Consider the following 16,998-nt stretch of genomic DNA (forward strand, 5'->3'; position numbering starts at 1 on the left):
AGGTGAAGCAATAGAAAAGACCCAAATTTTAGTGCACATTGGCAGCTGCTTACTTTTAGTAAGGTATGGTAAGAAAGAGAAGAGGTCAAGCAAGAATCAGCCAATTTATGAACACAGATGAAAGGGAACAGACAGTGTCTAGATATTTGGGACCTCAGAGATGTGGGGAAGCCGACCGTTTCTATGTCAAGCAGCAAAATTTAACACTGTTGTTGGTCACAACTTTTCTCAAGGAACTCCCACAAAGGAGAAAAAAAAGTCTGCTCTTGGAATAAACATCATGGTAAGGATATTATAACCCCATTCAAGAGTATTATTTCAGATGGCTGGGAGGTGGCAGCCATTAAATGAGGCAGAGTCGTGACTCTACAAATAAGGATAAGAACTAAAGGAGGGTTAAGAACTTTATGTCCAGAAAATAACTTTGGAGATGGACAAATGGAAATGGCTGGAAACAAATAAACCAAAAAGCCAACCAAGGTTTTCTGGGAACCATAGTACACAAGGTCCCAGAAGGCCAGTCTGCTAACACTCATGATTGTTCCAACCCTTAAGCTGCCTCTACAGAGGACATGCTCTCTGCCATGCAATTTATCTGGGACCCTAGAGAATACCAGACAAGTAAGAACCTCCCAGAAGGCAGAGCTAGGGCCCATAAAGAAGAACAGATAAGGCATTTCTCCTTAAAACCAAAAACCACACTGGGGTCATTGTGAGGCTCAAATGACGATGCTTATGAAAATGCTTTGCAAATACCACCACTTTATACAAAAATAAAAGAAAAAATACCTTCTGTAAAAAATTAAACTATCATAAAAGCACGTAAAACATAAAAAGAAAAAAGCTGAAATAAATTAAGGTACCAAAGTTTGAAGGAAATTTGCGGTATATTGCATTTTTAACACAGGCCACCCTGATCTACTGCAGATATTCCATAAACATGACAAGGCAGGGTAGCTACTTTTCTTTACTTTGGCTTTCCAGCAAACTGTAGGAATGTCAGACTTAGAAGAGTCAGGCCAGAGGTCAGACTGTGGTACATTCCAAAAATACTTAATATCTAACTTTTGTCTTTAAGACACCTGAAGAATAATGCAGATAAATTTAAATACACAAGTATGATTAATAAAATCTGTGAAATTACTAGTATAAATATTTTTTTAAAATACAGCACATTACAGTGATATGAAATTTAGCACCGAGGCCTAAACCAATAGCTACCACCACCATTAATTAAGAAATTACTACAAGCCAGGCACTATTTATAATTTCATTATAACCACTTATTGCAGTAGTGTTAACTTTATTTTGCAGATGAGAAAAATGGTATTCAGACATGTTAATTAGGCAAATGTAGTTTTTAAGAAAAAAAAAATCATCTCTCCTCCCTTCCCCACACATACACACAGAGTCACACAGTGCTTTGAGCTTCCTTGAGAGCAGGATCATGTTTATTTATCTTTGGACTTTTAGTATCTAACAAACCAGTCTTGGCTGAATGAATCTTTTTTAAGCTGTACAATCAAATAAATTTCACATTCGTATAAACAAAAACTTCATAATATTCTGTTTCTCCATGAATTATACAAATACATGCATATTAAAACTTGGAAATTAATTTAAATGCCTAGCTGTTTCAACAAATACTGGCTATGTCCAAGTGAAACCCTCACTTACCTGCGTCATGAAGTGCGGTTCTTCCCTGAAGATCTATGTGTTCAGTGGGACAATTGTACTGTTAAAACACAGAAACTTAGTCAGCTGGGAGAGTTTCACTTTAAAGTTAAACATCTAGACTCAAATGAACAACTGTTACTTTATCTTAAAATATTCCATTTATCAAAAAACCTAAGGACTACTAGACAAGCCACTAAATATTTTGACATGAAACAAATATAATAACATTATACTGTAAATTCAACTTTTTCACAAAACAGGAAAGCATATGGTACATTATAATAGCATGGGACGTAGAAACTCTTATTGTTTGGGGTTTTTTTCTCACCAAGAGTTAAAATTTGAATAACTGATTCAGGAAAAACAAATGAGTTCTGCTGTGAAACTTAGTGGTAACAATGTTTCTGGAAATGGAGGACTGGACCCTTTAACTGAAAACTTTCTTCAGCCCACTAGTTCAAGGAATTTTGTGGCTGCCTGACTACAAGTTTAACTAGTAGTATGGATATCACATAGTCTAAGTGACTGATGTTTATATAGAAATATATAGCTCCTATGCCCTATCACTTTATGTCATAGACCAGACAACAGAAAATTCCAGTCTCCAGCTAACGTCAACAGGAAGGTCAAGCCTTTGTTATTTATTTTTAATACACTAAGTTATGTGATTCACTTCCCTCAGAGTTTTTGCTTTTTATTGTTCACATTCTTTCACAAGATGGAAAAGAAATTACGTAAGCTAACAGTCAAAATTAACCTATTTTCTTTGATCTCGAATTCCAAAAACTCACTGAAAACACATCTATTATTTGCAGTCAAAATAATAAAGCCAGAGTATTAGCCACTTTTACTACCTGTAGAAGTTTTTGTAGACACAAGGCATGCCCATACTTTGCAGCCAGGTGAAGAGCATTTCTTCCTATTAAAAAAATAATTTAAGATATACATGAATAGTTATTTCCTCCACAAGTGAATTTTCCATAGAAATGTGATTCATTTTTTCCAAGATGAGTTGACAAGATACTTAATTTGTAAGCATGCTTTCACTCAGGTTGATATTTTAGTAAGAGCTAATGAACACACCAAAACAGTGAAGGTGGGAAGAAAAATTAAATCTACAAACCCATAAAGAGCAAGAATTTTGTCTTATTTACCACCATATCTCCAATACCTAGCGTGGTGCCTGGGACAGAGTAAATAGTTAAAGTCAGCCAGGATAAACGGGAGGGAGGGAGAGGAAGAGTAGAAAAAGAAAATGGGAATAGGGGTGGGAGAAAGATACCTAGATTTCTCAAAATATTTCTAAACAGGCAGTGTGGACACTAAAATACAGGAAGTTAAGAGACCTAAGTCAAAGAAACTAATTTTCAACTAAAATCCAAAGTTCAGGGACGCCTGGGTGACTCAGATGGTTAAGCCTCTGCCTTTGGCTCGGGTCATGATCCCAGGGTCCTGGGATCGAGTCCCACATCCGGCTCCCTGCTCAGTGGGGAGCCTGCTTCTCCCTTTCCCTCTGCACCCCCCACCTCGCTCATGCTCTCTATCTCTCTGTCTGAAATGAATAAATAAAATCTTTAAAAATAAATTCAAAGTTCACTAGGACTGTGTCTCTGAAAAATCAGGCAACTTGTTCAAATATAATGTGTATTAAAATGTGTCATTTTAAAGGAAACAAATCATCTGAAAGATTAACTGAATACTGAAAAAGGTAAAGCTGCAGACAACATTTTACCACCAAACATGATTTCTTCTAATTGCATTTCTTTATGCATACATCTCATTGGATGGTGAAAGACAAAAGGGTTTCACCAGGCCATTCCATCTGCCAATCTTTCATGTTCTTAACTTTCCTCTCACTTCACAAACCTCTCAAAAAATGATCTGACTTCACTGTCAGACCCTTTTCCTAGAAGGGAAGTCATTTGTGTTCTGTTCATCTTAAATGAAGGAATACACTGACTTCAACTTTCAACCCTCACTCAGTTTTATATGAGTTTAGATAAGTGGATTAAGTTTTCCTGGATCTGATCACTTCTGTGTACTGACTACCAGGTTTCTAGAACAAACAGCAGTGAGTCCAGGTCTTTAAACAAGTACAGATACAACATCTTCATCCATCCCTAAACATCCTCTAGTTACAAATAAGTTAGATGATTTCAAATTTCAATTTGTTACTGTTCACGGACAAGTTTCCTAGAATTATTTTACAGTGTGCAAAGTGACAAGGAAAACTATCATTTACATGGAAAGTAAGAGAGAGTATGGAGTCGGACAGTAGGGACAGTCCCTGGTGTTCAACACAATGGGCCACATAAAAATGTCAGGTCAGGTACTTCCTTAGCCAAACCCAAATCCAGCCACTTCAGATAATGCAGTAAAAAAATTAAGGAAATATCAAATCTACAGCACAACACTATGAATTACACACAAGGTACCTACCTGGTAAGACCTAGGTCATAAATACCTCAAAACCAAAACCACACTTACTTGAAATACAGTTATTTTCAATATACTTTCATACTGCTAGCAAATAAAGGAGTTAAGATAAAATACATATTTTTTTTATCAAATTGTTACTGAGTATCCACATCTGGATTATAACAGACAATATTACAGCAAATAAGACAAGGTCCTTGTCCTCAGGAAAGGACAACTCTAAAGACAAAAATAGTAAAACAAGGCAAATACAAATATAACTAAACAACAGCAAAAACAAAAGACAAAGAGTTTAAGCAGATTATCGTCAGGATACAGCATACGAAATGATGTCTGCTGTGCCTGGGAAAGCACTTAAAATGCTTGATCTGCACTCAAGGAGAGAGGGCAAAAGTCACTAGGCAAAAATATCCAGAGCAGAAAGAATACAGACAAAAAATAAGATAGATACTTGTTTAAATCAGAATCAGAACAATAAATAAAGTCTAAAGATCTCTAAAGAGGTATATGGTTAGTCCAAAATTTCTATAAATATTCCTCTACATCAGTGGAATGCTTTTGTAAGTAATTAACATATTTTTTTTTTTTTTAGGATTTTATTCATTTGTCAGAGAGAGAGAGCACAAGCAGGGGGAGCAGAGGGAGAAGCAGGCTCCCCGCTGAGCAAGGAGCCCGATCTGGGACTCGATCCCAGGACACTTGGATTATGACCTGAGCCGAAGGCAGATGCTTAACCAACTGAGCCACCCAGGCATCCCAGTAATTAACATATTCTTTTGTTCACCGTTCAAAGGTGGCAGATAGAGTTTGGTCTTCAATTTAAAATTTGATATATCCTTAGGTAAAGATTCTCCTCACTGAGATCTCTCTTTTCCTCTGCCTCCCTTCCATTTTTAAACACAGTGCTGGTTTAACTGTAATGCATTTATCTGTCTCTATATGGAGTCACAAGATAAAATATTAAAGTTGTTAAGGCAACTCTGGTTCTAGGTCACCCCCTATATTTAACTGAATAACAAAGTAGAACTGCAGAGAAATAAGCTGTTTAGAGAATTGAGAATGGTTATCCTGAGAAAACCAGCACACTCACTGAAGAGGTCTACCTTGTGCTGTGCAGACAAACTTATGCTGTAAGATTTTAAAAGACAGACATGGGTACAACTAAGTTTAAGCAGAAGGTATAGTAAGAAACAGACTTAAAACTGTACAAGAAGGGGCGCCTGGGTGGCTCAGTCAGTTAAGCGTCTGCCTTCGGCTCAGGTCATGACCCTCAGGGTCCTGGGATCAAGCCCCGCATCGGGCTCCCTGCTCAGTGGGGAGCCTGCTTCTCCCTCTCCCTCTGCCCTCCTCCACTTGTGATCTCTCTCTCTGTGTGTGTCAAATAAATAAATAAAATCTTTAAAAAAAACAAAAACAAAAACTGTCTACAAGAAATAATTTTTTTATAAATATAGTAACCAAATACAGAACAGGTTTCCTTGTAAAGCATAAGGGTTAAGGACACAGACTCCGGCTGCAGTTCATCCACTGAAGGAGCCTGGGCCAGTTACTGAATGGCTGGCTCAGTGCCTTGCAGCCTCCCTGGGATGGTGTGAGGATACAGTGAGTATGTGTGAACTGCTCAGGAGGGTACCATGTGCTGCATCAGCTCTTCTTGTTAATGATCATTCTTGGTAGTGCTGTCGTTGCTACGAGGCAGTTAGCGCCCCATCACGAGAAATGTCCAACCAAATATCGAATGACCTCATGACAGCAAGGATTCACAGAGTCAAGAGTATATGAGTATAAACTAAATGGCCCCTAAAGGTTCTTCCAAGTCTGAGATTTTAGGATCCTATAATATTACCAAGACCAGCACTGGACCTCAGGTCTCCAAATGCTCATCAGCTCAGCAATCCTGTCTCCTCAACTCCCTGTCTTTTACCTCTCCTAGACCAATGACGATACCTCAGAAGTAAACTTGTTCTCAACTATTTAAAAACAGAAAACTGAGGACGTCTCTCTCTAAATCACATTCCGGTCTGAAGAACATTAGCAATGGACAAGGCTTGTCCTCCCTTTCTGTTTTATAAGTGACCATGGCGGCAACCTACCTGCAGTGTCGCTGGTTGTAATATCAACGCCATGTACAAGGATGGCATTCAAACATTCAAGATTCCCCTTGGAGGCCACAACATGGAAGCTAAACAAAAAGAAAATGTGTTATGCCACAGAAACTATGAAACATCGACTTACATGTTACACTAATGTCACCTTTTCTTCAACACACAGACACACACACGTTTTAAAAAGGCTACATAAAACATCTCTATATTTTCTACCAGGAAAAAGAAACCTATCCCTTATTAGTGAAAAACTAATTTTAACCCAAATTTACATAAGCAGCCAACACTCTCTAGAAATACCTCCTTAGAACCAATGGAATATTCCAATGTTTAATAGTCTTAATAATAGAAAATTTATACCAAATACCCCCATTAATTCTATAGCTTATTATTAATCGGTAGTGCAGGCACTGGTGCTGGGGGCTTGATAAATGCACTGAAAAATTTCTATCAGATCATTTTGTTTCGTTTCAAATATACTGAAACTTCCAAAAGAAAAGAAGTTCTAGCAGAATGCTAAGGCCAAACAGATCAAAACACTTACCCCTTCTCTTTAGAATTATCAAATTAAACTTCGCATAGAAAAGCCTTCAAAACAACAAACTAAACTACACTTGGAAAGCCATAAAAGAGCTGGTGTCATCTTCCCCCAAAGTAGCCACAACTACCACCTAATTCCTCCCCTTTGTTCACAGACCTGTATGAAGTGGGTGAAGTTTTCCACACACAGTCATGACAAGCTTCCTAATAAGGCAAGGAAAGCCTGCTTAAAAAACTGACTTTAAGCCATCAGGTATTCAAGATACAAGAGAAAATACCCCATTGTTTCTTTGATCATCTAACACTTTATTAATCAACAAACATTTACAGAAATATTTTGTGTGCCGTAAGAATGGACAGTGACTGATCAACTATACTCCACCAAATCCAAACTGGTAAGTGAAGACAGACAGTAGGGCTTCCCGACAAAGGATGCTGACCTCAGGTCAAAATACAACTGAACCCTAACCAAGTACAATAACCACTGTGAAGAAGGCAGGAGGAGATAAAGAATGTATGTGAGCTCAGCAAGGGGCCTGGATACAGACAAACTCTGTATCACACTCTCAGGAGGGGTCTTCCCTGACCACCCCATTTAAAATTTTTAATTTCCCCATTCCCTGAAACCTTAGGACTCTGACTTCCCCAATCCCTGCCGTTATTATTCTATATAGAACTACATATTTCTGAATATGATATATAAATTCAAGATTTATTTTCTTTATAGTCTTTCTTTATAAGTCTACCACTCTCTTCCCACTCTAAACTCAGCGAAAGCAGGGATTTTTGTCTGTTTTCCTTTCTATTACATTCCCAGACCAATGTACATACCAAACAGATGATGGGCCCTCAAATACTTGAATAACTGAATGCTTAGAGACAAAATCTGGAGATAGGTTGCAAATTCATTTCCAGATATTACAACACTTGGCCATGTATCTCGACTAGTATTATGATGGATGTAAATGCAAACCAGAGACCAAGCACTACGAAGTAAAATGAAGGAGGTGTGTGTATAATTTGAATTTGAGAGACAGAGATGCTTCTAATAAAAGGAATATAATGTTCATAGGAATCAAGTAAGGTCATAAGAATCAAGCAGGACTCAAGCAATGTTTCCATAGCTATCAAATTGCCTACTTGATAATCAAGTACACTGAAAATTCCTTACAGTGGAATTAAATTGTTGTAAGGCTAAGGGTATCAATCTCTGCAACACCAAAGTAGGGAATTATACTATGCAATGCACCATTAGAACCTTTTGAGAAACGGTAACTGGCTTCAAGGAAAAATTTTTAGTCTCCCAACAATCCTGGAGGGAACATTTTTTGTCTCTTGTTTCCCTTTCTTAGCTCAAAAAATTTGGAAGACTTCTTTCTTCAAAATAAATCAATATTACACTGATGATGTACTAAAGGGTAGAAATCACAACAAATCTACAATGCATTATTAATGAGGATATGCTATAAATACTGGACTTCAGAAGGAAGACATAACGATCACTAAAGTGTATGTGAAGAGTCATAAAGGAAATCTGAAAAGTTACCTTATGGAAATACTGTTTTTTAATTTAAAAAGTCAACTTTGTCTTTTTTAAAACAAGACGTGTTATTAGTGCTTCCATAATAAGAAATCCAGGTAATGTGGACGACCTCGGACGACAACAAGAAAAGTTGCATAAACTACAAAACATATGTTGAAAGGCATCAGTGAGGTAACAAGACAGTGAAAAATAACCAGGCCAGGATGCAGGGAGGGACAGAGGCCCAGAGAGGTGAGCTTGGTATTTGAAGCCATTTTTTGCCAAGGAACATTTGTCGATTCCAGAGAAAACAGCTGGGAGGCCAAATACCACTTCTGACAGCCTGAGGGGACCGGGAGACAGGAATTGGTATCCGGCTTTCCAAGTGGCAGTGGGGCTTCCTGGTGAATCTGCCCCATTTTGCTTTGGCAATGGGCTATTCCCGAGGAGAGAGGTGAACAGGAAGAAAACAAATCCTTGCAGTGACTTTGGCTAGGCTTCAAATATTTCATTTTGAAATTGGATCGAGGTCAAGAAGCACATGTTACTTCTGTCTTAAATTTCAAAACTTGTAAAACAAACCAAAAAAGGTCATTTGAAATAAAATTTTTATAATTACTGCTAATACAGAAAGTGTGTTTGTAACATATCCTATATTTGACTAAATATGAAATGCTCTAATTAAGGAAGAATACAGTTTGTGAGTACTAAAAGGAAAATATTTTATCCCATTAATCCTAAAAGAATTCTATTTCCTACAATGAAAACCTCAGAGACTAATACTACTCATATATCCTACAAACTGAAGTTCATAATTCATCAAATTGTACCAGATTTTACAACTCTGACCATTAATACAAATAATTTCACTCAAAACTGAACATCAGACTGAAAAAAAAGAACAGAAACTCAAGCACCATTCATTCAAAACATTCAAAGCACGGATGGGCAGAACTGAAGAAATAAGGTTTCACTGACGATTTTCATCCCAAAGATTTCCTTCATCTTCTAACATCTTGATGTTTGGGAAAAAAGAAACACAAAAAATAAAGTCACTTTTAGATATTAAATTCTCGTTGGGGGGGAGCAGAGCAAGATGGCAGAGGAGTAGGAGACCTGGGTTTCGTCTCGTCTCAGGAATTCAGCTGGAAAGGGATCAAACCATTCTGAACACCTACGAACTCAACAGGAGATCAAAGAAAAGAAGAGCAACAACTCTCTGAACAGAAAAGCGACCACATTCTGGAAGGTAGGACGTGCGGAGAAGTGAACCAGAGGCGATATTCGGGAGGATAGATGGCGGGGGAGGGGGCCTCCGTAGGCCGCTTCTGGCAAGTGATAGAGCCGCGGAGCACAAAATCGGAACTTTTAGAAGTCGGCTCCCCTAAGGGACGTCACTCCAGTGGCTAAGCGGGGAGTGGAACTCTCGCGGGACAGTGTGGTCTCAGGACCCTCAGGGTCACAGAAAGACCGGGGGTGCCTGAGTGCAGTGGAGCTCCCAGATATTGGGGCGAGGAAGCCGGCTACATTTCATCCCAAAGCAACATCCCAAAGAATACACATTCTTCTCTAGTGCCCATAGAACATTCTCCACAATAGATCACATCCTAGGCCACAAATCAGGTCTCAACCGGTACCAAAAGACTGGGATTATTCCCTGCATATTTTCAGACCACAATGCTTTGAAACTAGAACTCAATCACAACAGGAAAATCAGAAAGAACTCAAATACATGGAGGCTAAAGAGCATCCTACTAAAGAATGAATGGGTCAACCAGGAAATTAAAGAAGAATTAAAAAAAATTAATGGAAACCAATGAAAATGAAAAAACAACTGTTCAAAATCTTTGGGATGCAGCAAAGGCAGTCCTGAGAGGAAAGTATATAGCAATACAAGCCTTTCTCAAGAAACAAGAAAGGTCCCAAATACACAACCTATCCCTACACCTAAAAGAGCTAGAGAAAAAACAACAAATAAAGCTTAAACCCAGCAGAAGAGAAATAATAAAGATCAGAGCAGAAATCAATGAACTAGAAACCAAAAGAACAGTAGTACAGAGCAACGAAACTAGGAGCTGGTTCTTTGAAAGAATTAACAAGAGTGATAAACCCCTGGCCAGACTTATCAAAAAGAAAAGAGAAATGACCCAAATCAACAAAATCATGGATGAAAGAGGAGAGATCACAACCAACAGCAAAGACATACAAACAATTACAAGAACATATTATGAGCAACTCTATGCCAGCAAATTAGATAACCTGGAAGAAATGGGTGCAATCCTAGAGATGTATCAACTACCAAAATTGAACCAGGAAGAAACAGAAAACCTGAAGAGACCTAGAACCACTAAGGAAATTGAAGCAGTCATCCAAAATCTCCCAAAGTCAAACAAAAGCCCAGGGCCAGATGGCTTCCCAGGGGAATTCTACCAAACATTTCAAGAAGAATTAATACCTATTCTCCTGAAACTGTTCCAAAAAATAGAAATGGAAGGAAAACTTCCAAACTCGTTTTATGAGGCCACCATTACCTTGATCCCAAAACCAAAGACCCCATCCAAAAGGAGAATTACAGACCAATATCCTCGATGAACATGGATGCAAAAATTCTCACCAAAATACTAGCCAATAGGATCCAACAGTACATTAAAAGGATTATTCACCACGACCAAGTGGGATTTATCCCTGGGCTGCAAGGCTGGTTCAAATATCCGCAAATCAATCAACGTGATACAATACATTAACAAAAGAAAGAACAAGAATCATAGGATCCTCTCAATAGATGCAGAAAAAGCTTTTGACAAAGTACAGCATCCTTTCTTGATCAAAACTCTTCAGAGTATAGGGATAGAGGGTACATACCTCAATATCATAAAAGCCATCTATGAAAAACCCACAGCAAATATCATTCTCAATGGGGAAAAGCTGAGAGCTTTTCCGCTAAGGTCAGGAACGTGGCAGGGATGTCCACTCTCACCACTGCTATTCAACATAGTATTAGAAGTCCTAGCCACAGCAATCAGACAACCAAAAGAAATCAAAGGCATCCAAATCGGCAAAGAGGAAGTCAAACTCTCACTCTTTGCAGATGATATGATACTTTATGTGGAAAAAGACTCCACCCCAAAACTGCTAGAACTCATACAGGAATCCAGTCAAGTGGCAGACTATAAAATCGATGCACAGAAATCAGTGGCATTCCTATACACCAACAACAAGACAGAAGAGAGACAAATCAAGGAGTCGATCCCATTTACAATTGCACCCAAAACCATAAGATACCTAGGAATAAATGTAACCAAAGAGGCAAAGGATCTGTACTCAGAAAACTATAAAATACTCATGAAAGAAACTGAAGAAGACACAAAGAAATGGAAAAATGTTCCATGCTCATGGATTGGAAGAACCAACATTGTGAAGATGTCAGTGCTACCTAGAGCAATCTACACATTCAGTGCAATCCCCATCAGAGTACCATCCACTTTTTTCAAAGAAATGGAACAAATCATCCTAAAATTTGTATGGAACCAGAAAAGACCCTGAAGAGCCAGAGGAATGTTGAAAAAGAAAAGCAAAGCTGGCGGCATCACAATTCCGGACTTCCAGCTCTATTACAAAGCTGTCATCATCAAGACAGTATGGTACTGGCACAAAAACAGACACATAGATCAATGGAACCGAATTGAGAGCCCAGAAATGGACCCTCAACTCTATGGTCAACTCATCTTTCACAAAGCAGGAAAGAATGTCCAATGGCAAAAAGACAGTCTCTTCAACAAATGCTGTTGGGAAAATTGGACAGCCACATTGCAGAAGAATGAAACTGGACCATCTCCTTACACCACACACAAAATTAGACTCCAAATGGTTGAAAGACCTAAATGTGAGACAGGAGTCCATCAAAATCCTAAAGGAGAACACAGGCAGCAACCTCTTCGACCTCAGCCAAAGCAACTTCTTCCTAGAAACATCGCCAAAGGCAAGGGAAGCAAGGGCAAAAATGAACTCTTGGGATTTCATCAAGATAAAAAGCTTTTGCACAGCAAAAGAAACAGTCCACAAAACCAAAAGACAACCGACAGAATGGGAGAAAATATTTGCAAATGACATATCAGATAAAGGGCTAGTATCCAAAATCTATAAAGAACTTATCAAACTCAACACCCAAAGAACAAATAATCCAATCAAGAAATGGGCAGAAGACATGAACAGACATTTTTCCAAAGAAGACATCCAAATGGCCGACAGACACATGAAAAAGTACTCCCCATCGCTCAGCATCAGGGAAATCCAAATCAAAACCTCAATGAGATACCACCTCACACCAGTCAGAATGGCTAAAATTAACAAGTCAGGAAATGACAGATGTTGGCGGGAATGCAAAATGGTGCAACCACTCTGGAAAACAGTATGGAGGTTCCTCAAACAGTTGAAAATAGAGCTACCCTACGATCCAGCAATTGCACTACTGGGTATTTACCACAAAGATACAAATGTAGGGATCCAGAGGGGTACGTGCACCCTGATGTTTTTTTTTTTTTTAAAGATTTTATTTATTTATTTGAGAGAGAGAGAGACTGAGAGATAGAAAGCACGAGAGGGAAGAGGGTCAGAGGGAGAAGCAGACTCCCTGCTGAGCAGGAAGCCCGATGCGGGACTTGATCCCGGGACTCCAGGATCATGATCTGAGCTGAAGGCAGTCGCTTAACCAACTGAGCCACCCAGGCGCCCCAACACCCTGATGTTTATAGCAGCAATGTCCACAATAGCCAAACTGTGGAAAGAGCCAAGATGCCCATCGACAGATGAATGGATAAAGAAGATGTGGTATATATACACAATGGAATATTATGCAGCCATCAAAAGGAATGAGATCTTGCCATTTGCAACAATGTGGATGGAACTGGAGGGTGTTATGCTGAGTGAAATAAGTTAATCAGAAAAAGACATGTATCATATGACCTCTGATATGAGGAATCCTTAATCTCAGGAAACAAACTGAGGGTTGCTGGAGTGGGGGTGGGGTGGGAGGGAGTGGGTGGCTGGGTGATAGATATTGGGGAGGGTATGTGCTATGGTGAGCGCTGTGTTGAATCACAGATCTGTACCTCTGAAACAAATAATGCAGTATATGCTAAGAAAAAAAAGAAGAAGATAGCAGGAGGGGAAGAATGAAGGGGGGGTAAATCAGAGGGGGAGACGAACCATGAGAGACGATGGACTCTGAAAAACAAACTGAGGGTTCTAGAGGGGAGGGGTGTGGGGGGATGGGTTAGCCTGGTGATGGGTATTAAAGAGGGCACATTCTGCGTGGAGCACTGGGTGTTACGCACAAACAATGACTCATGGAACACTACACATCAAAAACCAATGATTTGGGGCACCTGGGTGGCTCAGTTGGTTGAGTGACTGCCTTCGGCTCAGGTCATGATCCCAGGGTCCTGGGATCGAGCCCCGCATCGGGCTCCCTGCTTGGCAGGAAGCCTGCTTCTCCCTTTCCCACTCCCCCTGCTTGTGTTCCCTCTCTTGCTGTCTCTCTCTCTGTCAAATAAATAAATAAAATCTTAAAAAAAAACAAAACTAATGATGTAATATATGGTGATTAACATAACAATAAAAAATTTAAAGAAAAAAATAGATATTAAATTCTCACTGCTTATAGTGTGAGCCCTATATAAATAGCCCAAAATTTAGCAAAAATAGGAGCAGGAGTCAAGCAATGTTTCCATAGCTATCAAATTGCCTACTTGATAAAACTGAAACAGTATTAAAAAATTGGAATGTTTCAAACTTTATTGGTATTAAAAGCTACTTGATTTTTATATCATGCTTTGCTATTTTTCCTATACTTGAATTTTGAAGCACCCTAAGGTAGTGATCTACCTCAAACATTAACTATCCACTTCCTAATATTCATTTCTATATTTAGTATCTGGTTTCCAGTTATAATATTCTAAATAAATTCATGCAAGACTGAGAGGAACTTTAGGAAACGAGACTTTTCACCTCCAACTTTGGAAGGTTTCCCAGATAAGGTTTTGACTGCTACAGTTACAGAGGGCGGTAACAAACGTACATCTACCCTTTAACCCATCCTCCACAGGAAGGGAAGGGAAGAAGATTGGGAGGGGTGCGAGAAAAGCTAAGCACGGAAACAAGCCAGCAGTCCTTCTCGGGGACCCAAAACCAAAGGTGGGATCACGACCTGTGCCTCCCTAAGCCACACTAGCTGTTCTGCCTTCCTTTCTGTTCTGAACATTCTCACTTAAAATAATGATCCCAATATAAAAACGGGTTGGGAGTTGAGACGAAACAACTAGACCACTGGGTGGTATTTTAGTATTCTCTCTAGCTTGAAAATCTTTCACACTGAGAACAAGTTATTAGTCCATAATGTTTCAAAGTGATGTTTGAAAGATTTTATAGTGTGGGTTTTGATAAAGCCTTTTTCAATTGATACGTTGACAGCCACACTTCACAAATTTCACTTATGTCCCAAGGGTCCACCCAAATTCCCTTGAGGGAATTATCATCAGTCATACTTACGCAGATCTGCCTTCCACATCAAGTTTGCCTGGATTGATGCCCTTTTTAGCAAGGATTGAGGAAACTTTTTCTACATCTCCCCTCTCTGCGGCTTTCATCAATCGGTCATCATATTTGTTCCAATCTGCTGCATGCTGCAAAAAGGAAAAAAATAAATAAACATGGCCTACTCTCTATACTTTATTAGTAAGACTTTCTCAAGAAGGAAGGAAAAGAGAAAGGAGAGCAATACTGCATAATATATCACTCAATCTCCACTGCATCCCACATTTCCTTCTCCCTGCTGTGCTAACTTCATGAGAAGAGCCTCTTCAAAACACATGACATTCAAGAATTATTTTAAGTTCTACTTTTGAGAAAAGCATGTTTCTCATGTTCTCTGCTGTTTTCTTTGCCTTCAGAGCAAAGAAAGGAAATTAATAATGGTTGAACACCGGCCCTGTACCAGGCATGATTTATTCAAACGACCCTAGTAAACTAAAATTGTCATCCCCATTTAACACATGAGAAAAGTCAAGGCTCCGGGGATGTTAAAAGACCTGAGTGGCCAAACCCAACCAAGACTTCCCACAATTTCCAAAATCAGTGTGCTTCTCCTAGTCTCTAACTCCTGCTTTCAGATTTGGCTCTGGTCACCTATTACCCAAGACCTTAGATGCAGTGGAATTCTGTACATATTTTAAGACATCCACACACTCACAAAGCTTGTTTAAAAGGTACTGTTGGAAATATATTTATGGAGGCAAATTAGTCACATACACACATTCACATACACTCCGTCTCTGTCTCAAAGAGAAAGCAATTCATCAACCTTCTCTATTAGGATAAAAAGAAACTTCTACATAGAAAAAAACTGAAAAAACAAAAAAGACTTTAAAGTATTAACTATTTTAAAATCCTAAGACAATAGGATTGCAGGTGACTTTCATTTTCTTCTTTTTTACATTCAACATATATTGTTTTTAAAAACGATTTTTAATTTTAACAGAAACTCAGTACATGCATCTAAGAGGAAGATCAAAGGCAATTTTTTAAATAGGAGGATGTATCACATGATATATATTTTAATTGTATCAAGGTTATTTTTAACTTTCGAGAAAATATATGCAAAACATTCTGAGGCTAATAACTTCAATTTTTTCTTAGTAGGCGGAAATGGAGAACCCAGAACTAAAATACACACTATTTAAACAAGTAAGGTTTTAAGCCTTTTAAAATAGTATACAATAAACTTATTGCTAAATTCTGTACTAAGCCCAGGACTATTTCTAGAACAAAGAAAATTGTACCTATTTTACAAAGCAATTCTGTGTCCACAAATAGCATAACAAATCTCTGAGGGAAAAAAAATGAATCTCTTATATGAAGCATATCCTCTAACTGTTCGATCAGTGAGATTACTTTGTATTACCTATCCCCTTCAAACAGCAACACAAAACACCAATTTTCTAGCTAAGTAAGCAGTGTCTTCATTAAATACTTAAAGTGAAAATAAGTATGAAAATTTAATATGAAAAATAAATAAATACATTAAAATTTTAACCTACTCCTGAAAAGCAATGTTTCAAAGGAATCTGGATCAAGTACCTACACAGGCTTCAGCATTGTTGTTTCCAAATTAGTTAAATTTGGAGATGAGCCCACTTCCTCCTAACTTCAAAAGCTCGAATTGTCAACTCTGAGACTAGCCCTATTTACTGGCTCAAAGTCTCAACTACATTTTAGGCATCCCCCCTTATTTAGCTTTAAAACAAAACAGTTTACAGACTCTAAATTGGGGAATGGTAGTAGATGAAGGCTTAAGAGACTTGTGTTTTCAAATGCCTTAGGGATTAAGTCATGTTTAACACACAGATACTTGCTCGAAATTGATTAGTTTATCCTTGCAGTTAAAACAATCTCAACTTTATTTCCAAGTAAACTGCTGGCTGGAGAGAGGAGCTATTTAAAACACGAAAAAAACCCCTATGAAATCCTAAAGTAAGGCTTTTTAGAAGATAATTAAACATGATCCAAGTCTCATATTATCATGGGATTTTTCAGTTCCGCGTCACCAAGCACTGTTTTCCATCACGGTCCACTGTCAGTTAACAGAAATACTGCTCAATTACTAAGATCCTATTATGTGCTTTTTAAACCCAGAAAAAGAAACGAGAACTGTTGTTTGCTATC

At 38.4% G+C, this 16,998-nt stretch overlaps 1 protein-coding gene across 8 annotated transcripts in view; it reads right to left on the bottom strand.

The window, feature by feature from the left end:
• The window catches only part of UACA (uveal autoantigen with coiled-coil domains and ankyrin repeats), a 139,669-nt gene that overhangs the window by 39,977 nt on the left and 82,694 nt on the right, over positions 1 to 16,998 (bottom strand). For all 8 annotated transcript variants that reach the window (XM_073877292.1, XM_073877294.1, XM_073877290.1 and 5 more), the window contains 4 exons: positions 14,827 to 14,960; positions 6,207 to 6,295; positions 2,532 to 2,596; positions 1,678 to 1,735 (listed from right to left, as the gene is read on the bottom strand). In XM_073877292.1, coding sequence (XP_073733393.1) covers positions 1,678 to 1,735; positions 2,532 to 2,596; positions 6,207 to 6,295; positions 14,827 to 14,924 — 310 coding nt within the window. In that variant the 5' untranslated portion in view covers positions 14,925 to 14,960. The remainder of the gene's footprint in view (positions 1 to 1,677; positions 1,736 to 2,531; positions 2,597 to 6,206; positions 6,296 to 14,826; positions 14,961 to 16,998) is intronic.

Source organism: Callorhinus ursinus, unplaced genomic scaffold (genome assembly GCF_003265705.2).
Source record: "Callorhinus ursinus isolate GAN/ISIS: 27379988/994484 unplaced genomic scaffold, GSC_fseal_2.0 scaffold25, whole genome shotgun sequence".
NCBI classification, from domain to species: domain Eukaryota; kingdom Metazoa; phylum Chordata; class Mammalia; order Carnivora; family Otariidae; genus Callorhinus; species Callorhinus ursinus.